Source organism: Lynx rufus, unplaced genomic scaffold (genome assembly GCF_022079265.1).
Source record: "Lynx rufus isolate CCGP_SWC_20201006 ecotype Redwood Valley unplaced genomic scaffold, mLynRuf1.p SCAF_3, whole genome shotgun sequence".
NCBI lineage: Eukaryota > Metazoa > Chordata > Mammalia > Carnivora > Felidae > Lynx > Lynx rufus.
Genome location: NW_025814845.1, coordinates 153,604,887 through 153,631,885, shown reverse-complemented (window position 1 = coordinate 153,631,885; position 26,999 = coordinate 153,604,887). Strand labels below are relative to the sequence as shown.

Sequence of the window (26,999 nt, the reverse complement as noted above, 5' to 3'; positions counted from 1 at the left end):
TAAGACTAATAACATATATCACTACAGAAAGGTAAGATCTATACACACGAATAGCCATGCTAATAATTAGAAATGAATTGTGTCTAATACAAAAGCGTTAAAGTATTAGATACAAAGTTAAAAATTATAAGCTAAACAAAATGATTGATGTGATGACTTAAAATGTACCCAAGGAAGTATAATCTATCTAACTTGAATGGGGTATTCATTTTCCAGAAAAGCAAAAGGATGATAAATCTTGGATAATCTTAGAAACTGCAGACACTAGGGGCACCTGGGTGGTTCAGTCAGTTAAGCCACTGACTTCAGCTCAGGTCATGATCTCGCGGTTTGTGAGTTCGAGCCCCACGTTGGGCTCTGTGCTGACAGCTCGGAGCCTGGAGCCTGCTTCCCATTCTGTGTCTCCCTCTCTGCCCCTCCCCTGCTCACATTCTCTGTCTCTCAGAAATAAACAAATGCTAAAAAAAATTTTTTTAAAAACTGTAGACACCATACATTTTCTGAAGGGCTTTGTATTAGCTTACATGGGAAGCTGAGCCAATAGCCAACAAGTAATCAAAAAAAGGAAAGGGAAATATAAAAACCTCTTTTCCTCAGTCAGGCAACGTTTGGCCTCCTGGTGACACCTGCTGGCTAATAAAAGGAAAACATCTGAAAGCTTTTTAGTGAAAGAAAGTAAATTATTCAATTAAAAATGCACTGATGTTCTATCCAGCCCTTAGGCTGAAGTCATCAAGGCTATCAGGAATAAGTATGATGTGCTAGGAGCACTAGGGAACAGGGTGCTTTAAAAATGTAATCTCTTTTTTACAAAGCAATCTAGGAAAGCTGGCACCTCCAAATGACTCCCAAGGGCTCCTGGGTTTTTTTTTTCCCCACATACATTTTATTACTTTTTTAAAATTTATTTTAAGAGAGACAGAGTGGGGGAGGGGCAGAGAGAGAGGGGAGACAGGAGATACGAAGCAGGCTCTGCATTGTCAGCGTGAAGCCTGAAGTTGGGCTTGAACCCACAAACAGTGAGATAACCACCTGAGCCAAAGTCGGACTCTTAACCGACACAGCAACCCAGGCACCCCTCTACATACATTTAAATGACAGCAAAACTCGACTCAAGTGGACTCTAGAAAGAATCTAAATTTACATCTGCAGACATAAATTCTATATTTAGATTTATATCTGTAGATATAAATTCCTACAACAGACATTTAAAGGATTCTACGTCAAGCCCATCCTAACCCGCTCCTCCTTGGCTCTCCCTAATCACATTTATGCTGCCCCCTCCTCTACTTCTACAGCACTTATTCATATTGCTTCATTTCACCTATACTTTTTAAAATAGACATTTTTTATGTTACTCTTTCTTTTTGAGAGTAGGTGAGTGAGCAGGGAGGGGGAGGGAGAGGGAGAGAGAATCTTAAGCAGGCTCCATGCTCAGCGCAGAGTCCGATGTGGGGCTCGGACTCATGAACCGTGAGATCATGACCTGAGTCAAAATCAAGAGTGTGCTGCTCAACCAACTGAGCCACACAGAGGCGCCCCTAAATTAGACTTTATTTTTGAGAGCAGTTTCTAGGTGCAGAGCAAAATGACCGAATACTTGTTTTTGCATGTGCCTCTCCACCTTTAATACTATGAAAACAGAGACTACATCTTCCTCTTTGGATGCTCAGACAGGCTGGTGTATGGGTCCACACAGATAAGCTCTAGCAAACACGGAACTAAAATGGAAGGAAAAAAGAGACCTGGTGGGAATGTCACTGGCACAGCTGCCTTAGGTCAGTAACACTAGCAGCCCAGCAGTGTGAGCCTGTATCAAGGCAGTCCTTCACTGTAAGAAATGTATCAAGTCCCCTGCCCAGAGTTACACGGTGCAAAACCCAGGCAACCATACGTAGCAGCTCTCCTTTAGGTGCTTCTCAGTAACCTAAGTCTTGGGTTAGCATCCTTGATATGGTAGAAAGGAAAGCAGATTTGGTTAGGTGTGGATCCGTATCTACTGCAGATAACCATGGCTGGTTATAAACAGCCTCCTTGCTCGAGGTAATACAAGGAGATAGCATCCCTGCTCAGCTACATTCATCAGGATGGGGCTACGAAAAAAATACAAGTTGCCTCTGATGATGTAGGAGTTACTAAGAGAAATATAAAAACAAGTATACTGCAGACTGGGTGCCTCCATTAAGTCAGACTAGAGACAATGTCATGAATTCATTATAAGGAAAAACTGTTTAAAAATTAGTTATTTTATTCTGCTGGTTTTTTTCTCTTGGCTAGGATGTAATAGGCTTGCTTATTCTGATTCTGCCTTATGGTAACCAGTATTACCACACAGTTCTAAACCATTTATATAGATCTGATTAAGAACTATATATATTTAAATATTGGGGTGCCTGGGTGGCTCAGTTGATTGAAGGTCTGACTTTGGTTCAGGTCATGATTTCAGTTTGTGAGTTTGAGCCCCACACTGGGCTCGCTGCTGTCAGCGTGGAGCCCACTTTGGATCCTCTGTCCCCCTCTCTCTCTGCCACTCCCCACTCACACTCTCTCTCTCAAAATTAAACAAAAAAAATTTAAAAATAAGATTTCCATAGCTATTACATATATCACGTTATATATTTTATACATGTTTTATACACGTTCTTTATTTTTTATGTTATGCATACATATGTTTATGTTATGTTGTATGTTAATCACATATATGCGTTAATTATAGTTATATATTTACACATATCATAGTTATACATAACATTATTGTTCTTTGACATCTTTTAATTTTTGGCCTTACTTATTTCATTAATGTCAAATGTCCCATACTGAAGAATGTTATTCTTGTCTCTTTTAAAGAATCAAGTTTAAACTGTTGTCAGTTTCAAACTGCACCTAGAACAGACACTGATGGTTGTAGGGGGGAAAAAGAGCTAAAGAAGCTCCAGTGGTGACAGCTGCCATTACTGAGTGCCCACCCTGGACCAGGCACTTTACCCAGGCTCTTTGGTTTCACCTTCACGACCCTGCAAGGCAGATACTGTCCCATGATCCTCTTCTTCCATTTCAGCAATGTGAGGTTCAAAGAGGTTAAGTAACTATAGCTACTTTATTAGGAGCTGGGATTTTAACGCAGATGGGCCAGACGTCAGGGCTGTCTTTTCTAGGAAATTACACTAGCCCTGTGAGAAGAACGATTGTATCTTCTCCAAGCGTGAAGAAGTGTAATTCTGTCATTTCTCCAAGCTCCCTTGTTGCAGATGTTTTCTCCCTCAGCCCAGTGCTGTCAACTCAATGCTCTAGAGCAAGAAAGCTAAACTTCTCCCTCTTCACTCGTGCAGTCAAAAGGCCATCCCCTTAAACGGTTTTTCCTTTTAAGCTTTAGTTCAAATTCACTAGTGGGTAAAAAAATTAATTGAGCAGGTTGAGACTAGCTTTTTAAAAACAAGAGGGCACAGCGAAGAGTATGGGTATTTTTTGTAAATTTTTGTTTTAGTTACATAAATGTATGCAATATGGAATAATGTATTTCATTCTGAGGAGAGTGGTCAATAAAGTCTGAAAAAACTGTTAACATTTCATGACTCAAAAAGAGCCATCTTCGGCCTCAAAAAACAATAGATATGTTTCCTCTATTCCTAAATGTGGTAAAAATGTACAGAAAATGAGCTTTTCAACCAAGTCACAGATTATTTTTACTTGACATAAACTAGCAAGGTTAACCTGATTCATATCACCCTAAATCAAATGATACCACAAAAACTCTTAATAAAGTTAACTTTCTAATCAGCAACAAATGGTCCAAGAGGCTCTAATGTTATTTGATATAACTAAATTCTAGGAAAGGAAACCCACTGGAGTTAATGGGCCTAACTAGTAGTAGTTAGTTGAAAACTCATATCCAACCAACCATGTGGGGTGGGGGGAGGGGGCAATTGACACTTACCTGTTGGAAATTTTAAAATCAAATGCTTTTGAAAACTTACTTTCATATTTATCCTTTCCCATGTAAATAGTGTAAGCAGATGAGTTAACTAAGACAAAACAAAAATATAAAAAACAGTTAGATAACTTCATCCCCAGCAAAACTGCTTCATGGGAAAATCAAGTGACAAATGCTTCGGTTAGGGGTTGCAAGACATGGCCTGTAGGTCAGATCCAGCCCTGTCTTTGGACAGCACACAAGCTAAGAAATGACTTCTACATTTTTAAAGAGTCGAAAACACAAAATGAAGAAGAATAAAGCTACAGAGATGTGGCTCACAAAGTCTAGAATATTTACTACTGGGTCCAAAGAGGAAACGTTTACTGATCCTTACTATAGAAGCTACTTCCCTACTTTCATCAGGACATAGTTTAATACAACTCCAGTTTAGTCCCATAATTTTGCCGTCTTCAAAAGAGTTAAAAACAAAACGAAACAAAAACCCAACCTTCACCTCAACTATTTAAAAATAGGTTCCTATACTTAGCTAAGCCTTTTCATTATTTTATTTAGCCAATATTAGTTTTTTCCAGGTGTGCTACACATTATAATGGGCTCCTAACCTATTCTGGGGAAACACAGTTTTCAAACATCTTCTAAATCAGTGATTCTGAACCCTCATTACGCGTTAGAACCACCTAATTGTGTCCCAGCTCCATTAAGACTAACCAAATCCAAATCTCTGGTGGGTAAGCAATAGTGTTTTTTTAAAGGATCTCCAACTATTTCCAATGTGAACTCAGTGTTAGGAACTCAGTGTAAGTCAAACTGAATATTCTAGGTATGGCTTACCTTAGAAATGACATTTGCTTTACTAAGCTAGTGTCTTTTAATGTAGGCATCTTCCATCTGGGGTCAACTAAAAAGTTAACTTTCCTAATTGAAATTCTATCTGGGTTCGGGCTTCCAAGCTAGTCTACCAAAACTTGTTTGACCCCATTTGTAGCAAAACTCCTGAATTAATGGTCACTGGGCCCCTAGTCTGGGCAGTTTGTTGACTGTCGCTAGACAGCACAGAACCAGGATGTGTGAGTGGAGCTCTAAAGGCCAGGGAGCAGCACTCTTGCATTTATAAATTCTTAAATAAATTGCCTGTACTTCCAGTAATGAGAAGCTCTCTAAATTATCATAGTTGCCTCTCTTGGGGAGGGAAAAATCTCGTATCTTTCAGTCAACAGTTATAATGACTACAATGCAAAATTAGTTGGAAGTAGTTGAGAGAACTAATTGGAAAGGAGAGAGTATTTGCATTGACAGAAATATCTGCCTATAATTGAGCATTCCATTCGCTTGGTAAGGCCTCAGCATAGCCAGAACAGCCATTATAACAAATGCCAGAAGTGCAGAAATAAAACCATTTCAGATTCTCTCTGCACGACCTAGCAATATTCACCCTTTGATCCTACAATGTCACCATTAAGTACATACTATAATTTATCAAGCAATGATGTTCTTTTTACAAACTAAACACTCATTAATTGAGACTGGTTAAACACACTATAGAATATCCATAAACAAATACCAGGCACCCACTGAAAAGAAAAGGTAGCAATTAAATAGAACAGCATTTTTGTATATATAAAGCAAGATTCAATTTGTAAAAAAAAATGAATATATAGTTGTATGTACATGTTTACAAATATATTTTTAATATATGCACCTATTTTCTGTATATGTATGGAAAATATACATATAACTGTTAATAATACTTACCTTGGCTAGCTCACTTATGAAATATATAGATGGTTTTGTAATCAGACTGAAAGTAATTTTTAAAATGATTAAAATAAAATAAAGCTGTTTGTGCAGGCTAAGCCATCTAAATTACAGCCAAGAGAACGACACACTATTGTTTGGACGGTTGACCTATAAAATGAGGTGATTAAGAACATAACTCAAATGCAAACTGAAGAATATTCTACAAAATAATTCAACAACAGTGTCATGAAAGGCAAAGGCCGAGCAACTGCTCCAGATTAGAATAGACTAAAGAGTAATGAATGACAGTGGAATGCAACAATGATTGGTAATTGCCCTTTGTTATAAATGCATTAGGACACTAATGCAAACTGAACAAAAACTGCTGATTATATCATAGTATTGCTGCAATGTTAATTTCCTAATTTTGATAATGAGGAATGTTTTGTGATTTTGGGGGGGGGAGAACCTGAAGTATTTAGGGGTAAACTGCAAATTACCAACAAACGGTTCAAGAAAAAAATGTGTGTTTGGAGAGAGAGGTAAAGAGAAAGGAAAAGAAAGAAACAGAAGTTAAAATGTTAGAATCTGGGGGAGAGGTTATAAAGGAAATCTTTTATTATTTTTGAACTTTTCTTAAAGACTGAAATTAGTCAAAATAGAAAATTAAAAACAAAAAGGAGCAAGAAGTCTCAATGAAGTTCCTGTCTATGTTAATAAGGATGAAAGAAAAGTAAATTGAATTATTCTAGTACTTTTGTTATTCTTGCCCAAATAGTATGTTTGATTAGTATGGGAAGTAATTATCTTGAAGATACTGGATTCAGGTATAGCACCAGTCCACTTCAGAGACTCTGATAATTTCATAATTTACAGAACAATCTATCTGGAGATAGATGCAATTAAAAGGTACTAAAAGTACAGAAGGACTCAATGAGCTAAGTGCTGATACCTTGTGGGTCCATAAATCAGATGGTCTTGAATTAGACAGTGGAAATACAGAAAGGCTAATGTTTCATTATTCCATTATGACAGGTCATGAAACATGAATGAAGTTAAAGAGATTTTAGTCAGATACTAATTTTAAAAGGAAAGGCAGAAACAAAACAAAACAAAAAAAACCTGAGATTTTCTCCCCTTTTAAAAAATTTTTAAACAGTGGGGCACCTGGGTGGTTCAGTGGGTTAAGCACCTGACTTCAGCTCAGATCATGATCTCACAGCTTGTGGGTTCAAGCCCCACATCAGGCTCTGTGCTGACAGCTCGGAGCCTGGAGCTTGCTTCAGATTCTTTGTCTCCCTCTCTCTGCCCCTCCCTCTCCCTCTCTCAAAAATAAAATAAAATATTAAAAAAATTAAAGAACATCTTCAAAATTTTTTTTTAAATGGTAAACCATAAGTTGGTTGAAATGCTTGTCTATCTATAAGAAGTCATTTCCTGAAGATTCTGTATGTTCAAGCTCTTTTCTGTAATGGAATTATGTAGTTTTACCACTATTTAACTGAAAAGGTTACAATTTTTCCATTAACTTTGTAGTTTTAAAAGATTTGCTGCAGAAGTGCATTTTTGTTAAAGACCAAATATTTTTCCAACAGGAAGCAACTGTGACCTTATAATAGAAGCCAATGAGAAAAATATGACCCATTATCTGTGGGCATCTAGGTAAGTATGACTAGTGCTCAAAAAATTTAGAATGGTTTTAAGGAGAATTAGGCAGCTAGCATAAAATACATTTAGTACCTATATACGCTGCCTGTATTTTTTTTAATGTTGATTCATTTTTCAAAGTGAGCGGAGGGTGGGGAGGAAGAGAATGGAATAGAGGAGCCTAAGTGGGGTCTGTGCTGACAGCAGAAAGCCTGATGCGAGGCTCAAACTCACAAACCAGGAGATCATGACCTGAGCTGAAGTCAGACTCAACCAACTGAGCCACCCAGGCACCGCCCGCCCCCCCCCCCAGCCTGTATTTTTTTATTCCATTGTTGAGCCTGTACGGATATCTGTGTTGCTGGGAAGCTAAAAATTGATGCAAACAGAACAGAAAAGACGAAGGATGAAAATGCTACCAGGGGCCTGTAACGATTTTTCAGGCTAGTGTGAATTTCATTTTTGATAATTTTAATAATATGGGTAAAACAAGCCAAATCTATAAAGGCAGAGAAATAGCTTATGGCACACTGTGGCAGTCTAGACTACTGAACAAAATGGTGCGATGTGGCAGTGTGATGGTATAGGAGGGGTGACTGGAGGCTATCTGTATTACAGATTCCTTGGGTCTTACTGTTCTCATCTTTACAGTATCACCCTATTCGAACCCACAAAAACAACATGGAACTAGTTAAACTTAAATCTCACCTTTTACAAGCAAGAAGTGAGTAGCAATAGAATAGCATGCGTTTTGACTAAGTTAAAAAACAAACAAACATTAGTTTATTCAACAAGCATTTATTAAGTGCTATGAGCCAGGCACTAGGCTAGGGAAACAAGATAAGGAGATCCTGCCCCTGTCCTCAAGAAGTTTACACTCTATCCAGATCAAGCAGACAGCATTTAATACTATATAAGAGCAACACCAAAGGTCCACATGCGGTGTTAGTGGGGTGCCCCAAAGAGGTTTATCTAAGCAATCTCTGGGGGGGAGTTAGGTCGGGAAAGGCATTTGAAAAAGATGGGCCAGAGTTGTCTAAAGGAAGTTAACTGAGGATTGACCAGGCAAAGGGAACAACATAAGCAGGAAAAACGAGGTCCAGACCATACCATTTCCTGGAAACTAAAAGCACCCTTTTCTTGTCAGCCAAAGACAATTCAGAAACACTATCATATATCAATTTTTGATATCTGGGACATCAACTCTGCCTCTTTTTATTATTCTGTTGCCTTCCAAGCCCTACCACCCTATCCTAGAACGGTACGGTGCCCTTCCTGTAAGGCAGAGTTCTTGGCAGGTATTTCCTTTCTCCCTCAAAGTGGATAATTACCAGGACGCAGCCAGAATAAAGGCTAAGGAGGTGAGGGTGAGACCTGGGATGGGGGTGTGAAGAAGCCCACAAACTCTGCCCAATTCCAAATAGCGAAAGGAGGTCTCTCCGAAGGAAAAGAACTTCCGAATGCAAAGACAGCAGGTGTGACGGTCCATTTACCTCCCCCCAGGCCGTGGTCAGGGGCACACGGGGACGACAGGGACAGACCCAAGTGGGGACCGAGAAGGGGCGGGAAGAAGCACCCAGTGACGAGGCGGCGCTTTAGGCGAAGTGCAGGCTGAACAGCAGCCTGGGGGTCCCGGCTTCGGAGCCCCGTTGTTGAGCTGTGACTGAGGAGGTCACGGCGCCCACTCACCGCTGCTGCTGGTAAAGTAGAACACCATGATCCCGGCGGCGGCACAGCGACTCCAGCGCGGAGTAGGAGCACTCAACTCGCAAGATACCAGGATACCAGAAGCGCGGAGGCCGCCTGTCCCCCGGAACTCCTCGCTCACTTCCGGCGGACGTCGGGTCGCGTCATAACGCCAGCCCGTCGGCGCCATCTTTAATCCTGGCGAGGAGGAAGTTATAGGCGGGCTAAGAGGCTTTATTGGCTTGGGGGTTGAGAAGGAAAGATGGAGCTAGGGCAATTCGTGGTTGGAAGACACAGCGAGAAAACTCTGACTTCTTGAAAGTAAAACACCTTTGACCGACTTTATTTGCAGAACTTTCACCGAGTGGGCAGTCTTATCTTGAGGCTTATGTGTTGGTTATATCTGCCACCCATCACGCCTTATGGGTTCCCTGGCAGCAGAAACCGTTTGCTTTCTTCACAGGTGTTCCCTGTGCTATTCACAGTACTTGACACTGAGTAGAAGCTCATTTTACTTGGAAATGAACCCGAATTCCTCCACCTTTCACATTCTAGTTCCGCCACTTGTAAGGCGCTCCTTGAGCATACTGTGCTTCACTTACCTAATCTGCTAAATGGAGATGAATAGACCAACTAATACATAGGTTATCTTGCTATGGTTAAGTTAATAGGCGTAAAGGGTTTAGAACTTAGTGCTCAACCAAAGTGGTTTGTTAGTGATATTCCCCAGAGGCATATGCTTATTGAGGTTTGGACTCTTGGACTGTTCTGCCTTTAAATCTGAGATCTCCCATCTATTACCTGTGTGTGATAGGGCAAATTCCAAACCTCTGAACCTCGAGATCTAACTGCTTTTGTCAAGTTGGAATAATTGTACTCACGTAAAGCTCCCCAGCAGTTAGTTTTGACCTGATTTTTTTCTCTTCATTCCAACAGACTATAGTCTATTAAGTGAAGTGCATCACTTAACTAAGAATGTGCCAAAGACTGTACCAGGAGTTAGTGATCCAAAGATAATAACAGTAGCTGACAACCCAGGAGTACTTTAAGAACCATACGGCATCCCAAAGCAAGAACCTAAGCTATATTCTATAAATAGTAATTGTTTCTAGGCCCTCAGTTTTATTCTCAGTAAAATGGGAAAGATAATACATATCTCAGATTGTGACAAGAAGTGAATGAAATAAAACTCGTAAAGCGTGTGAGACTGCCTGGCACATCACAGATGTTCAGTGCCATGATTTAATTTTTTAAATTTAAGTTGAAAAATAAAAAAATGAACTAGAAATCTAACGTTATTACCAATAAAAAAAAAACGTTAAACTAAAGACAAACTTTTAAATGTGGAAGATAACTGCCTCGAAAATCTTGGGGAGACTCCTTTGCAAAAACATGCTAAGCCAAGCGACCCCAGAATGTACCTGGAGTTCAGGAGGGTGCCTTTATTCTGCCGAAAACTACATTTCCCAGAATGCATCTAAACAAGACCTCGGGAAAGGAGCGCTGCGCTGCCGCAAGGGATTATGGAAGGCGTGGATTCCCAGCGGGGAAAGTGAGTTTCACCTGCCAAGGGCGGGAGAATGTTTGGAGACCGCCTTTCGCACCGACCCGGCCGGCGCTCGTGAGGGACCAATCACCGAGCCAGCCCCCTGGAAGGTCTGAAAAGCGGCGAATCAGAACGCAGAGGCTTCAGCCTTCACGGGCGCGCGGTAATTTGAATACAGTGGAGGAGACACTGGCTCCGCTGGAGAGAGGTCGCCGGCTCTGAGGTTCAGGTGAGTGCTGCGGCGGGCCGAGGCGTGGGGTGGAAGACCGAAGAGAACGGGAGACTCTGTGGAACGTGGGGGTGCATGTCGAGGACAAAGAGCTTTAGCTCAGGGCTTGGCTGCTGGAGACCGAAGCCACCCACAGGGTTCTCCGCACTTAGAGGTCACCGGGTTTCCATCTTTCTGACGCACTTTTCTGTCATGCCTTCTCTCATTCAGCCCCAGAAGAGTCTTCTCTTAAGCCGCGGCTGGACCTTGAGTTCCAGAGACCCTGGTTTTCCTTTTAACCTTGAACATGCTTGTGTAATACTTTTTTAAACGTACCTGAGCCGAAGGAAGGGGAGGGGAAAACTTCTGTTGAGCCAACATACCATGCTGTCTCATGCTCGAGAATGAACGTGCATGATTTTATTTTCAGCAGCCTTAGGAGGTCCGAGGATTTTACAAACCAGGAAACAAGCGGCTTGCTCAAGGCTCCTCAACCAGGAAAATGGGAGGGGATTATGCTAAACCCGCTTTCTTGCTGAACTCTGAAGGAAAGGCTAGAAACTGGTCTCTGCCTTCACTGAACAGTCAGGCTGTTGGGGAAGACAGTTAAGCCAGCAAGAAAATGCCTTAAATGGCATATTAAAGAAGTGTGGGGTCTGGCGAGGGCAGTCACAGGAAGATATCCCCGCAGAATATTTTAACTTGGTGTGAATTAATCAGGCTAATTAAAGAGGAAACTGTGCCCTGAAATGGGGTTAAAAAAATATTTCCTCCTTGGGAGGATTATTTTCCAGCCTGAAATAGATGTACTAATTCTTTTATTTCTTGTTCCTAATTGTTACTGTGATGCAGTGTTTTCCTTTTTTTTTTAACCTCCATGGCTTAAATGTTTATTAAAGTGATTTGCTTTTTAAAATACCCTCATCCATCTAAAAACTTTTTCAGACTCTTAAAGTATAATTTTGATATGGTGATTTTTATACAAATTGGATACATTTGGTTATTATAATTTTCCTATTGATTTTAGGAGTTCAGTTAAGAAGATGTCAGCTTTTACTCCAAGAAAAAAGAAGCAGCGTTCTTTGAGCTGTGACAAGTGAGTCTCATCTTATGGGTAGAAACTCTTAAAAAAGAAAAATCCAACCTCTTGTCTGTCTTATCTTCTCTCTTCTATTTCTTAAAATTTCCACTACTCCACTTGTCTGCTCCTTGTGGCTATAGTATATTCTTTTTTTATTAATGTTTATTTTTGAAAGAGAGAGAGTGAGACACAGCATGAGTAGAGGAGGGGCAGAGAGAGAGAGGGAGACAGAATCTGAAGCAGGCTCCAGGCTTTGCACTGTCAGCACAGAGCCAGATGCAGGGCTCGAACCTACAGACTGAGATTAAAACCGAGCTGAAGTCAGACGCTTAACCGACTGTGCCACCGAGGCGCCCCCACTATAGTATATTCTAATTCTAGTCTGGAAATATTGTAAGCTTTCAAAATTAATTATTTGGTGCCTTTGGAGAGAATCAGAAAGAGCTGTTTTCTGTGACTTGGAAATGTATGTCAAATCTTTTATTTCCTTGTTCCTCTCAGCTCTCTTATGTAATAACTAGCATAATGTTTTTCATATAGTATTCATCTTTGAGCATTCTTTGAAAGTCTGCTCACTTAGTGCTTACTACATGTCTTAACAGGATATAAATTACTTCCCACTGAATAGGCTTGAGGTCAGTTTATTACATAGAACTAATCATTTTAGGGGACATGTAGCCTGTCAAGCCAGGTGAGCTATAACTCTATGGGCTATAATTTGTATATGGCCACAATTTAGATATAGGTTTAAAATGTTTTTTAATGTTTATTTATTTTTGAGAGAGAGACAGAGACAGGGTGTGAGTGGGGGAGGGGCAGAGAGAGAGGGAGACAGAGAATCTGAAGCAGGCTCCAGGCTCTGAGCTGTCAGCACAGAGCCCATCACAGGGCTCGAACCCACCAGCCGTGAGATCATGACCTGAGCTGAAGTCGGCCACTTAACCGACTGAGCCACCCAGGTGCCCCTAGATATAGGTTTTGAAACATACACATACCCACATGATATCAAATCCCTTTTTTTTTTTTTTTTTTTGAGATTATTTTTGAGAGAGAGAGTATGTGTGCAGGTATGTGCCCGCAAGCAGGGGAGGTGCAGAGAGCGAGGGGACAGAGGATCTGAAGCAGGCTCTGCACTGACACCAGAGAGCCCCATGCAGGGCTTGAACTTGTGAACTGTGAGATTGTGCCCTGAGTCACAGTTGGATTCTTAACCAACTGAGCCACCCAGGCACCCCAAATCTTCTTTGTTAACAGTGTTTGTTTTTGCAAACATTATTGGGACCTTATTTTTGAAAGATATTTGAATGCTTTGGTAAAGACAAAATTTGAGAATCCTATTTTTATTTACATATGTGGGTATGTATTTTTTTAGTGGGGCAGAGGGAGGGAGAGAGAGAGAATCTTAAGCAGGCTCCATGCTCAGCGAAGAGTCCTGTGTGGGGCTCAAGCTCATGATCCTGGGATCATGACCCGAACCGAAATCAAGAGTCAGATGCTCAGCTGACTGGGGCACCCAGGTACCCGGAGAATCCTATTGTTAAACTGATAGACAATGTTTATGCATGGTTATTTGGTAGAGAGGATTGTTTTTAGTATGACCTACCAGTATAGTTGTTTATTACTTAGTAGTAGATTGGCATTAAATTGAAGCAAAATGATACTTATCAATGGACTTTGTTTCTTTTCATAGCCTATTATCAGACATCCCATCAAAGAAATTAATTTTGGACTTTGCTGAAAACATATTTCCATCACCTGATCAAAAATACATTTCCCAAAGCAGTGATAACAATGAAGAAAAGGTACTTTGCTCTCAGCAAGGCCATTTCATTTCAAGTCCACTCAAAACAACTGAAAAATCCAGATTGGCATCTGCAAATCAAGGTTCACCATTTAAATCTGCTGTGTCTACTGTATCCTTTTACAACAAAGATCAGTGGTATCTGAATCCATTAGAGAGAAAGCTGATAAAAGAGAGTAGATCCATTTGTCTAAAAACTAAGAATGAAGATAAATCTTTTCCCATTGTGACAGTCTGCTCCAAGAAGATAAACAAAAAGCCACAAAAGTGTTTAACTTCTAAATATCAACCAAAATATAAATGTATCAAGCCTGTATCAAAGAATTCTAAAAAATCCAAGCAAAATCGAGTGGCCTATAAACCAGTTGTGGAGAAAGAGAATAATTATTACTCAGCTCAAAATAATCTGAATGCTCCTCGGGTTCTAAGCCAAAAAGTCAAACCACAAGTTACACTCCAGGGTGGAGCGGCCTTTTTTGTTAGGAAAAAGTCCTGTCTTAGAAAATTGTCTTCAGAAAACAAGCCATTACTGGAACTCACGCAAAAGAATCCATCAGAAGTGATTGAAGATTCTGATGTAGAGACTGTCCGTAAAAGAAAAGGTTTTGAGACAAGGCAAGTGCCAAAGTGCTTGTTACTAGAAAAGGAACCGAATGTTGAACTGCTTTGTGCAAGAAGTAAAAATGGAGAGAAATTAATAAAGGTAAAGAAAACCGAATATGTCACTTTAAAAACTAAGTTGGCTATCTGAAATAACTTCAATATACCAAAGATATATATATATATATATATATATATATATATATATATATATATATATATATATAACATGGCTGAACAAAATTTTGGTGTCTTTGCAACCCAGAGGACTGCTTTTATTAGCCAAATAATATAGTTTAATCACTAGAAAGAATTTAGGGCAGGTGCAATGATGGGACTTTTCTCCTTTTTTTGGCTTAAGGAAGCCTACAACATTTTTTTGCATTAAGGTATACATTTCACTAAATCCCCTTATTACTAAAATCCAGAGAAGCTTAGCAATTTTTATCTGGTGGTGTTTTTAGAATGTAGAAATAACAAAACTTAGGTAGTGGATTTCCAGCATATGGACATAATTGTTTTTTGTTTGTTTCAGCTTGTTATTTAAAGTACTGGATTATTCCACAAAATTTAAATTAAAAAAAATTTTTTTAATGTTTATTTTGAGAAAGAGAGAAAGATGGAACACGAATTGGGGAGGGGGGGCGCAGAGAGAGAAGGAGACACAGAATCTGAAGCAGGCTCCAGGCTCCAAGCTGTGCTGATGCACAGAGCCCAGTGTGGGACTGGAACCTATGTAGTATGAGATCATGACCTGAGCCAATGTCAGATGCTTAACAGACTAAGCCACCCAGGTGCCCCTCCATAAAATTTAGAGAAGACAGAAAGTATTAAAAACATTTTTTATGTAAGCCCACTACTCAGAGATGATCACTGCTCATGTATAGTTGGGTTTTGGTTTATTGTATGTAGTATGTTTTCATGGTTGCCATTCTATGCTTTTTCGTGCTTGCCTCATATTTGACACAGCCAGCCTGGACTAGTGTTGTTTTCTAGGAATAGGATACCAAATTTACAATTTTCTAGGGGGGAAAAAAGGTGAAAAATGTTTAACCCAATATATGTTAAATGTTACCATTTCAATATAATCATAACAAGTGATTAGTGAGGTATTTTTTTAATTTTATTTTTAATTTTTTAAAATTTACATCCAAATTAGTTAGCATATACTGAAACAATGATTTCAGGAGTAGATTCCTTAATGCCCCTTACCCATTCAGCCCATCCCGCCTCCCAATGCCCCTCCAGTAACCCTCAGTTCTCCGTATTTATGAGTCTCTTCTGTTTTGTCCCCCTCCCTATTTTTATATTATTTTTGTTTCCCTTCCCTTATGTTCATCTGTTTTGTCTCTTAAAGTCCTCATATGAGTGAAGTCATATGATTTTTGTCCTTCTCTGACTAATTTCACTTAGCATAATACCCTCCAGTTCCATCCACGTAATTGCAAATGGCAAGATTTCATTCTTTTTGATTACCGAGTAATACTCCAGTGTGTGTGTGTGTACATACATATATATGGTATATATATGTATATGGTGTGTGTGTATACATATATGGTATATATATATATATGTATATATATATATATACACACACCACATTTTCTTTATCCATTCATCCATCGATGGACATTTGGGCTTTTTCCATACTTTGTCTATTGTTGATGGTGCTGCTATAAACATTGGGGTGCATGTGTCTCTTTGAAACAGCACACCTGTCTCCCGTGGATAAATGCCTGGTAGTGCAATTGCTAGGTTGTAGGGCAGTTCTATTTTTAGTTTTTTGAGGAACCTCCATACTGTTTTCCAGAGTGGCTGCACCAGCTTGCATTGCCATCAACAATGCAAAAGAGATCTTTCTCCACATCCTCTCCAACATCTGTTGTTGCCTGAGTTGTTAATGTTAGCCATTGTGACAGGTATAAGGTGGTATCTCAGTGTGGTTTTGATTTGTATTTCCCTGATGATGAGTGATGTGGAGCATTTTTTCATGTGTTGGTTGGTCATCTGGATGTCTTCTTTGGAGAAGTGTCTGTTCATGTCTTTTGTCCATTTCATCACTGGATTATTTGTTTTTTGGGTGTTGTGTTTGATCAGTTCTTTATAGATTTTGGATACTAACCCTTTATCTGATATGTCGTTTGCAAATATCTTCTCCCATTCTGTCAGTTGCCTTTTAGTTTTGCTGATTGTTTCCTTCACTATGCAGAAGCTTTTTGTTTTGATGAGGTCCCAGTAGTTCATTTTTGCTTTTGTTTCCCTTGCCTCTGGAGATGTGTTGAATCAGAAGTTGCTGCGGGCAAGATCAAAGAGGTTTTTGCCTGCTTTCTCCTTGAGGATTTTGATGGTTTCCTGTCTTACATTTAGGTCTTTTATCCATTTTGAGTTTATTTTTGTATATGGTGTAAGAAAGTGGTCCCGGTTCATTCTTCTGCATGTCACTTTCCAGTTTTCCCAGCACCACTTGTTGAAGAGACTGTCTTTATTCCATTGGATATTCTTTCTTGCTCTGTCAAAGATGAGTTGGCCAAATGTTTGTGGGTCCATTTCTGGGTTCTCTATTTTGTTCCATTGATCTGAGTGTCTGTTCTTGTGCCAGTACCATACTGTCTTGATGATTACAGCTTTGTAGTATAGCTTGAAGTCTGGGATTGTGATGCCTCCTGCTTTGGTTTTCTTTTTCAAGATCGCTTTGGCTATTTGGGGTCTTTTCTGGTTCCATACAAATTTTAGGATTATTTTTTCTAGCTCTGTGAGGAATGCTGGTGTTACTTTGATAGGGATTGCATTGAATATGTAGATTGCTTTGGGTAGTATTGACATTTTAACAATATTTGTTCTTCCTATCCAGGAGCACGGAATCTTTTTCCGTTTCTTTGTGCCTTCTTCAATTTCTTTCATAAGCTTTCTATAGTTTTCAGTGTATAGATTTTTCACCTCTTTGGTTAAATTTATTCCTAGGTATTTTATGGTTTTTTGTGCAACTGTAAATGGGACCAGTTCCTTGATTTCTCTTTCTGTTGCTTCATTGTTGGTGTATAGGAATGCAACTGATTTCTGTGCATTGATTTTATATCCTGCAACTTTGCTGAATTCATGAATCAATTCTAGCAGTTTTTTGGTGGAATCTTTTGGGTTTTCCATATAGAGTATCATGTCATCTGCGAAGAGTGAAAGTTTGACCTCCTCCTGGCCGATTTGGATGCCTTTTATTTCTTTGTGTTGTGTGATTACAGAGGCTAAGACTTCCAATACTATGTTGAATAACAGTGACGAGAGTGGACATCCCTATCTTGTTCCTGACCTTAGGGGGAAAGCTCTCAGTTTTTCCCCATTGAGGAGGATATTAGCATTGGGTCGTTCATATATGGCTTTTATGATCTCGAGGTATGCTGCTTCTATCCCTACTTTCTTGAGGGTTTTTATCAAGAAAGGATGCTGTATTTTGTCAAATGCTTTCTCTGCGTCTGTTGAGAGGATCATATGATTCTTGTCCTTTCTTTTATTGATGTGATGAATCATGTTAATTGTTTTGCGGATATTGAACCAGCCCTGCATCTCAGGTATAAAGCCCATTTGGTCATGGTGAATAATTTTTTTGATGTATTGTTGGATCTGGTTGGCTAATATCTTGTTGAGGATTTTTGCATCCATGGTCATCAGAGAAATTGGTCTATAGTTCTCCTTTTTAGTGTGGTCTCTATCTGGTTTCGGAATCAAGGTAATGATGGCTTCATAGAAAGAGTTTGGAAGTTTTCCTTCCATTTCTATTTTTTTGAACAGTTTCAAGAGAATAGGTGTTAACTCTTCCTTAAATGTTTGGTAGAATTCCTCTGGAAAGCCATCTGGCCCTGGACTCTTGTTTTTTGGCAGATTTTTGATTACGAATTCGATTTCCTTACTGGTTATGGGTCTGTTCAAATTTTCTATTTCTTCCTGTTTCAGTTTTGGTAGTGTATATATTTCTAGGAATTTGTCCATTTCTTCCAGATTACCCATTTTATTGGCGTATAATTGCTCATAATATTCTCTTATTGTTTTTATTTCTGTTGTGTTGGTGGTCATCTCTCCTCTTTCATTCTTGATTTTATTTATTTGGGTTCTTTCCTTTTTCTTTTTGATCAAACTGGCTAGTGGTTTATCAGTTTTGTTAATTCTTTCAAAGAACCAGCTTCTGGTCATTGATCTGTTCTGTTTTTTTTTGGTTTCGATAGCATTAATTTCTGCTCTAATCTTTATTATCTCCTGTCTTCTGCTGGTTTGGGGTTTTATTTGCTGTTCTTTTTCCAGCTCCTTAAGGCTTAAGGTTAGGTTGTGTATCTGAGATCGTTCTTCCTTCTTTAGGAAGGCCTGGATTGCTATATACTTCCTTTTATGACTGCCTTTGCTGCATCCCAGAGGTTTTGGGTTGTGGTGTTATCATTTTCATTGACTTCCATATACTTTTTAATTTCCTCTTTAACTGCTTGGTTAGCCCATTCATTCTTTAGTAGGATGTTCTTCAGTCTCCAAGTATTTGTTACCTTTCCAAATTTTTTCTTGTGGTTAATTTCAAGTCTCATAATGTTGTGGTCTGAAAATATGCATGGTATGATCTTGATCTTTTTGTACTTACTTAGGGCTGATTTGTGTCCCAGTATATGGTCTGTTCTGGAGAACGTTCCATGTGCACTGGAGAAGAATATATATTCTGCTGCTTTAGGATGAAATGTTCTGAATATATCTGTAAGTCCGTCTGGTCCAGTGTGTCATTCAAAGCCATTGTTTCCTTGTTGATTTTTTGATTAGATGATCTGTCCATTGCTGTGAGTGGGGTGTTGAAGTCTCCTACTATGATGGTATTACTATCGATGAGTTTCTTTATGTTTGTGATTAATTGACTTATATAGTTGGGTGCTTTCACATTTGGCGCATAAATGTTTACAATTGTTAGGTCTTCTTGGTGGATAGACCCCTTGATTATGATATAATGCCCTTCTGCATCTCTTGATACAGTCTTTATTTCAAAGTCTAGATTGTCTGACAGAAGTATGGCTACTCCAGCTTTCTTTTGTTGACCATTAGCATGACAGATGGTTCTCCATCCCCTTATTTTCAATCTGAAATTATCTTTAGGTCTGAAGTGGGTCTCTTGTAAACAGCATATAGATGGATCTTGTTTTCTTATCCATTCTGTTACCCTATGTCTTTTGATTGGAGCATTGAATCCATTGACGTTTAGAGTGAGTGATTAGTGAGATATTTTAAATTCTGTTTTTGGTACTAAGTCTTTCAAGCCCATGTTTATTTTCACTTGCAGCATATCCCAGTTGGAACTAGCCATGTTGCAAATTCTTCTTAGCTACTTGTGACTGGTGGCTACCCTAACAGACCGTGCGGGTCTGACACTTTCTATTAGTGACCTCTTATCAGTAATCTTACCAGAGGAAAGTCCCCCCGCCCAGGTACCTGGGGCAGAAAGCAATTGAGACTTTAAGAAAGGCTGTCTCCCAGTTTGGGGCTTGCACGTCTGTGGTGACTTGTTTATACTTGTCACAACCTATGCAGCTAGAGAAATGATAGGCTTTCACATGCCGTTCAGTACATTCTGAGGCTTATTTATTGAGCAGTTCAAACTCTCTACAGTCCTTTCCCTCCTCATCACCTCCTCTCATTATCATTCTTATTGCCTCCTCTCAAATTCAACCCCAGTTGCTACCTCTTGTAGTCACCTAAATTTCAAGTCTCAGTAGCAAAAATTATAAATTGGTGGTCAGTAGGCCACATCCAGCACGTGGGTGTTTTGCTAGGCTTACATAATGTTTAACAAAAAAAAAAAAAAAAAAATTGAGCTAGCATTCTAAAGAAATGGTGTTTCATGAAAGTTGAAGTCTGATGTATCATGAAAAATGGAAATCTGACCAAGCTAAGCTTTCATTCCTCTATAGCAAACTCTTGGGACAGATTATCAGGCTACCATTTGACAGGTATGAGCTCCACTAAATCAACGTGTGTGTATGTATTTAGATCAGTCCAGTTTTGCTATGAATTAATTTCACTTACCTGCTGTCCTTGTAGGCATTTAAGTTTGCAATCCCTACTAAATATTTCTGCCTGCTTATCAAGTATTGCCAAGTATATTGTTAAATGGAACATGTTCTTGATGGCTAAGCCATGACACTCCGATTTTACTCATTCTTCATATTTTTTTCTACCAAAAAACACTCCTGTGTCTTGATTGGAGTTTTGGTGATATGAGTGTATAAGTTTATCAAAACTGATATATCTGCACTTCACATAAATGCACGTCAATTTTTTTTAAATGTACAATTTGCACTAAAATTCTTAGTTAGCAAAACAAAGTGGTGGGGGGGTTGCTGTCTGCATTTCCACCCATCCATCTCCTAGTTAGTTTTCTCTCTATTTGGTGATGAAGATACGATCTTTATACAGTGACATGATGAATTCTCTGCAACACTCTCTTCTCACTTTCTTTTTTAAGCTTCATTTTCAGGGGCTAGGTACTGGGTTCTGTCTAGTTTTCAGTAATTTTTGAGAACCTAGGCTTTGATCATCTTACATTTGTGGAACTGAGCTCAGCTCAAGATTTTTTTTTTTAAAGTTTATTTATTTATTTTGAGAGAGCACAAACGGGGGAGGGACAGAGAGAGAGGGAGAGAGAAAATCCCAAGCAGGCTCCACACTGTCATTGCAGAGCCCGATGCGGGGCTCGAACTCAGCCAACTGTGAGATCATCACCTGAGCTGAAATCAAGAGTTGGACACTTAACCGACTGAGCCACCTAGGCACCCCACTCTGCTCAAGATTCTTAAGATTTTGTTAAACACCCACTACTAGTATTCATCTCTCCTAGCTAAGGATGACTCCTCTTTTCATTAGAGGGTACATCACCTTTCCCCAACTCATGGAGCCCTGAGAAATGGCAAACTGATGCGTTGTCCCATCTCTGCTGAGGTGTAATGGTCTTGAATAGGAGTTCTTTTTTTTTTTAATTTTTTTTTAATGTTTACTTATTTCTGAGAGAGAGAGAGAGAGAGAGTGAGCAGGGGAGGGGCAGAGAGAGAGGGAGGCACAGAATCCGAAGCAGGTTCCAGGCTCTGAGCTGTCAGCACAGAGCCCGATGCGGGGCTCCAACCCCCAAGCTGTGAGATCATGACCTGAGCCAAAGTTGGACACCCAACCAGCTGAGCCACCCAGGTGCCCCAGGAGTTCTTTCTTAATCAAAAGTTTGGTTTTTTTTTCCCCTTTCCTCCCAAGCTGTATATTCTCTTAAGTCTCACCAAATTAGTAGTGTTAGTGAAATATTTCAGAATGCTTTCCCTTTGTCTTTCCCACTTCCCTGCTACTGCCCAGCAAGTGGGATTTAGAAGCCTCTCCAGCTAGTCCAGAATGTTCTTTTTCTTTCCTTGGCTGCCTGTTTTTAAAGCTTATGACAGAAGGTTGTCCCTTCCAATTTGGTGGCTGCTGGGGAAATTTTTGCCATTTTTACTAATTGTTTGGGTTTTTTTTTTTGTTTTGTTTTGTTTTTACTTATTATCGTAGAAGGAATGTTCTGTAGTCTTCATCCTGTTATCTCTATCAGGAAATAGATGTTTTGACAGAATTAAATATGCACACTCTGTTATGTACATTTCATAAATATAGGGGAAATTATCCTTAAAATAGTCTGAAAGTTGAGGATTTAAAGTCAGTTAAAAAGTGTAATTTGTAATAAACTAGATATTTTGTTTTAGAAATAGATCTGTGGGGATCCGTTCATGAAATAGAAAATCGTTAAGAATTAGAGTTTTTTTTAATTTTCCCTATTCATTTTCAGGATTCATCAGGTGGAGTAGTTTCTTCAAGAGAATGTAAACCTAATGAAAATAAATGTTTTCCTTCAGAAGATTCTCTCAGTGAAAACAAGGCGGGTAAGTAAGATAAAACTTCTCAGAATGAGTTCATGTAATTCATTACATGTGTCGATATGGAATTCTGTACAATAATGTTTTTTTTTTTTATTCAGTATGTGTACTTCTATTTGTATCTTTATGTTTATCTCAGTGACACTGTTTTCTGTAGTAAGCAGTGTAGTGCAGTTTGAAAACGAGGAAGGTAAGGAGACCTTAGGCTGGAATTTAAGACAAAATACTAATGCATAATTGGTCTATGGGATATAGCCAGGGTACTTAAGCTCCCTAGAACTTGGTCTTTTCATTACACCTACTCTACCTGTCTTTTACCCAAAATAATAGAAAGGAGTAAAAACAATTTATGTTATATATCCATCATCAAAACTCTACTGTAAATAAGCATAATTTATGAAGCCATCAAAAGGACACTTGGGCATCAGGAACCTTGGGATTTTGTCTAGGTCTGCCACTAATTAACTATGTGGTCTAGGGATGAGATCTCTAGTCTTCATTTTTAAATTTCTCTTAGTTCTGAAATCCCATTACTAACTTGTAATGTCATTGTTCAATTAAACAGTATTTACTAAACCATGAATATACACAGAGGTTAACATTCTACTTACCAACCAGATTCTGGATAACTTTACTTTGTTGGTTATAGCTGTAAATTTGAAAATAAATTAAAATTCTTGGAGTGTATATATATTGATTACAGTGAGAAAACTGCAGTTCACAGGAAGAAAACAGATAAAACAAAGAGCATAGTCTGGAGCAATAGCCCTTAAGAGGACCTAATGATATATAGAGAAGGATTGTTCATAATGATAATTCTGAGATACCCTGTTAATAACTACTATTTACTAGGTGCTGAATATGTATCAGGCAGTGCTAAGTGTTAGTATGTGTTATGTTTCCTATGGGTTGTGCTATTACTGACCTAATAGAACATGTAACAGAACAACAGTGGCTTTCTCTTTACAGTAGTTAATAAAGTTTGCTTTTAAAATAAATTTATTTTAGGGGTGCCTGGGTGGCTCAGATGGTTAAGCAACCAACTCTTGACTTTGGTTCAGGTCATGATCTCAGAGTTCATGGGTCAGCACATCAGGCTCTGTGCTGAGAGTGCGGAGCCTACTTGGGATTTCTCTTTCTCTCTCTCTCTCTCTGAAAAAAAAATGAAAATAGATTTATGTCAGTATACTAAAGTCCATTTAAAGAAAAACATTTCATGAACAAAAAATAATACAGATGGCACAAGGATATGGCAAAATTCATAAAGGTACTGTACAAATGGTAAAGGATTGTAACAATAATTACAGTTTATCATTTCTCACAACCTTAGGAAATGAGTTCGTATGCCCATTTTATAGAAGAGGAAACAGACTTAGGTTAAGTAACTAACCCACAGCAGATCAGACCTGTCTTGGCCTTGTTTCTAGAGAATGAGCTCTATTTTTCAATGCAAAGTTAAAAGTTTGCTTTTTACTCAGTAGCCCGCTTGTCCCCTATTTTTCTCTAAACAACTACTATTTTAACTTTGGTCTTTTTTTTTTTTTTTTATAGGACTTTTATTTTGTAATAATTTTAGATTTATAGAAAAGTTATAAAGACAGTACAGAGAGTTCCTGTATATTACTCCCCTCATTTCCCTCATCGTTACTATCTAATATCAACATTGTACTTTTGTCAAAACTAAGAGACTGATACTAGTACGTTACTATTAACTAAGCTCTAGACTTTATTTGGAGTTCAGCAGTTTTCCATCAATGCCCTCTTTCTGTTCTACAATCCAGTCCAGGGACCACATCGCCTTTAGTTATGTCTTCATAGTGTCCTTCGGTCTGTGACATTTTCTCAGTCTTTTCCTTGTTCCATGTTTTTCATGATTTTGACATTCTTGAGTACTGGCCAGTTATCCTGTATCATGGCCCTGAATCTTGGTTTGTCTGATCTTTTCTCATCAATAGAATGGAGTTAATGGGTTTGGGGAAAGAATGCCCCTGACGTGAAGTACCCTTCTCACCACACTGGATTGGGGGTACTGATGTCCATATGACATTATAGATGTCCATGTGACATCACTTGGTCAAGGTCAAGTTTGTCAGGTTTCTCTACTGTAAAGTCACTCTTACTCCTTTTCCATACTCTGTTCTTTGGAAGTAAGTCACCAAGTCTAGTCCATCCTTTCATGGAGGGGATTAAGCTCCATCTTCTGGGGGAGTGGAGATATTCACATATATTATTTGGAATTCTTATGTAAAGAAGTGTTGTCTCTTTTCTCCTAATTGTTTCCTCCATCTTGAAGTAAATGGAGTCATGGACACTTAATAGTATGGACTCATGAATATTTTATATTTTGGGTTGTAATCCAATACTACATTATTTATTCTGTTGTTCACATTGTTCTAGTTTTTACCAATGGGACATCTTTTCAAGTCATTCTCTTTGGCATGCCTTGTCCTTTTGTTTCTTTTGAGCACTTCTTTATTTTCTGGCACTACAGGCTATTCCAGCCTCATATTGTATTTTCTCTGCCCCAGTCCTAGAATCAGCCATTTCTCCCAGGAAACTGGTGTGTTCTGTTAGGCTTCTATTTAGAAACCAAGATCTGGACTTAGTGTGCTCACTGCTCTGGAGTGTTACTGCTTCTAGGCCTTCTCAGCAAACAGAGTAGGAAATATACATATGCATACCATGTATGCACACATCTATAATTGTTTCTGTATCTCTCCATCTGTACATATACTAAATAAACGTAAGTTCAAATTTGCTGTCCCGGTCTCTAATCCAATACCACAGGGTTTATCCCATCCTTTCTTGTTTATCCATGGCTTCCCTTAGGGAAAAACCTTTCCACTATTCATTACCCACCCACTTAATTGTTCAGCCCCAGTACACCTGCACAATAGTTTCAGAATTGTTAATTCATACTCCTGTGAGAAATATTTACCAGTTAGAGTCTAATATTTACAGTCCTTTTGTCTTTAGCCTTATAATTTCTAATTAAAACACAGTTTGATAAAGATATTTAGGTCAGCTGCCCATTCTTCCCCTACCTCCTTCATCGCTGTCATGCCACCTGTTCTAATACAGTTAGATTCATTCGTCACAGTGTGCATTCCATCCTGGGATCCCTCAACGTCATGGCTGATGTTTAAATTTATAAAATTCAACTTAATATTTTCTTTCATGTACTGTGCTTTTGGTGTTATATGTAAAAACATATCCAAACCCAAGTTGTTGTGGAGTTTTCGCTCACATTTTCTTCTAGAAGTTATATAGTTCTGCATTTTACAAATAGATCTGTGACCCATGGTGAGTTAATTTCTATAGAAGAGTGTTGTTGGTTTTTTTTTTTTTTTGCATATGACTGTCCAATTGTTCCAGCACATCTGTCGACTCTCCTTTCTCCATTTAATTACTTTTTCTCTGTCAAAAATCAGTTGACTGTATGTGCATGGGTGTGGTTGGGGCTCTCTATTTTGTTCCATTGATCTAGACCATACTGTCTTGATTATTTGTTAAGTCTTGAAATCAAGTGATTTCAGTATTTAGGTCTTATTAACATTTAAAGCTTTATGATTTAAAGCTTTGAGTTTATTTTATAATACAAAATTACTGTCATTTTTTTCCCCAACCAGTTTCTCCTGATTCTGTTGTCTACCCGATCTTCAGTGTGTCTTCAGTCAATACAAAAAGGTAAGGATTGCTCTTATTTTAATGTTTAAGGTTTATTTAATTGAGTCCTCTGGGTATCTTTCTTTCTTGCACTATGTAATTTGGAGAGTATTTTTTTTTTCCTCCCCACTAAGGTGATATTGAGAATAAGATGAAATCAGGCCCTCTCCTAGAAACTTCATAAGAACCTAAGAGTTAAGAGAAGGGAAATATCTTTATGGGTTTGAGTGATAATAATTGCTAACATTTTTATACAGTACCTGACCCATAATAAATAGTTTATATCCATTATTTCACTTGATTCTTAGAACAGCCCAGAAGATCGATACTATTAATAATTCCATTTTCAGCTGAGGAAACTGATAGTAATTCACATCTCTTAGAAGCAACAGCTCTTAGCAGCCACAACTAGAATCCGTATCTGAATTAAAGCCCATTCAGCTGTATTGCCTTTCCTGGGTGATAGTATATTAATGATAGTTCATGTTTAATGAGCATTTACAACCTCATGATGTAGGTACCAGTGTTACCCCATTTTATAGACTAGGAAACTGGCCAGAGGAGTGAGTAACTTACAGCAGCTTTAGTGCTGTTAGAAATCCTGGCTAAAAAGGGATACAGGAGTACTGATGCATAGTGGCACTTGTACCCCAATGTTTATAGCAACACTCTCAACAATAGCTAAATTATGGAAAGAGCCTAAATGTCCATCAACTGACGAATGGATAAAGAAATTGTGGTTTATATACACAATGGAATACTACGTGGCAATGAGAAAGAATGAAATATGGCCTTTTATAGCAACATGTATGGAACTGGAGAGTCTTATGCTAAGTGAAATAAGTCATACAGAGAAGGACAGATTCCATATGTTTTCACTCCTGTGTGGATCCTGAGAAACTTAACAGAAGACCATGGGGGAGGGGAAGAAAAAAAAATGGTTAGAGAGGGAGGGAGCCAAAACATAAGAGACTCCTAAAAAATGAGAACAAACTGAGGGTTGATGGCGGGGTGGGAGGGAGGGGTGGGTGGGTGATGGATATTGAGGAGGGCACCTGTTGGGATGAGCACTGGGTGTTGTATGGAAACCAATTTGACAATAAATTTCATAAAAAAAAAAACAACTCCTGGTTGAAGCTGCCACTATGCTAGTCAAAGCTAAGACTGGGAAGAGGAGAAGCATGAATGT

At 38.8% G+C, this 26,999-nt stretch overlaps 2 protein-coding genes across 3 annotated transcripts in view; one reads left to right on the top strand and one right to left on the bottom strand.

Moving 5' to 3' along the window:
* The window catches only part of CCDC25 (coiled-coil domain containing 25), a 37,561-nt gene extending 28,445 nt beyond the window's left edge, over positions 1-9,116 (bottom strand). Inside the window, exons 1-2 of one of the 2 annotated variants that reach the window (XM_047091141.1) lie at positions 9,008-9,116; positions 3,975-4,022 (exon numbers count right to left, since the gene is read on the bottom strand). In XM_047091141.1, coding sequence (XP_046947097.1) covers positions 3,975-4,022; positions 9,008-9,035 — 76 coding nt within the window. In that variant the 5' untranslated portion in view covers positions 9,036-9,116. The remainder of the gene's footprint in view (positions 1-3,974; positions 4,023-9,007) is intronic. The other variant, XM_047091142.1, reaches the window with a different exon arrangement.
* A 1,462-nt stretch (positions 9,117-10,578) lies between these two features.
* The window catches only part of ESCO2 (establishment of sister chromatid cohesion N-acetyltransferase 2), a 29,971-nt gene continuing 13,550 nt past the window's right edge, over positions 10,579-26,999 (top strand). Inside the window, exons 1-5 of the mRNA XM_047092189.1 lie at positions 10,579-10,779; positions 11,786-11,854; positions 13,530-14,343; positions 22,057-22,150; positions 25,774-25,831. Coding sequence (XP_046948145.1) covers positions 11,802-11,854; positions 13,530-14,343; positions 22,057-22,150; positions 25,774-25,831 — 1,019 coding nt within the window. The 5' untranslated portion in view covers positions 10,579-10,779; positions 11,786-11,801. The remainder of the gene's footprint in view (positions 10,780-11,785; positions 11,855-13,529; positions 14,344-22,056; positions 22,151-25,773; positions 25,832-26,999) is intronic.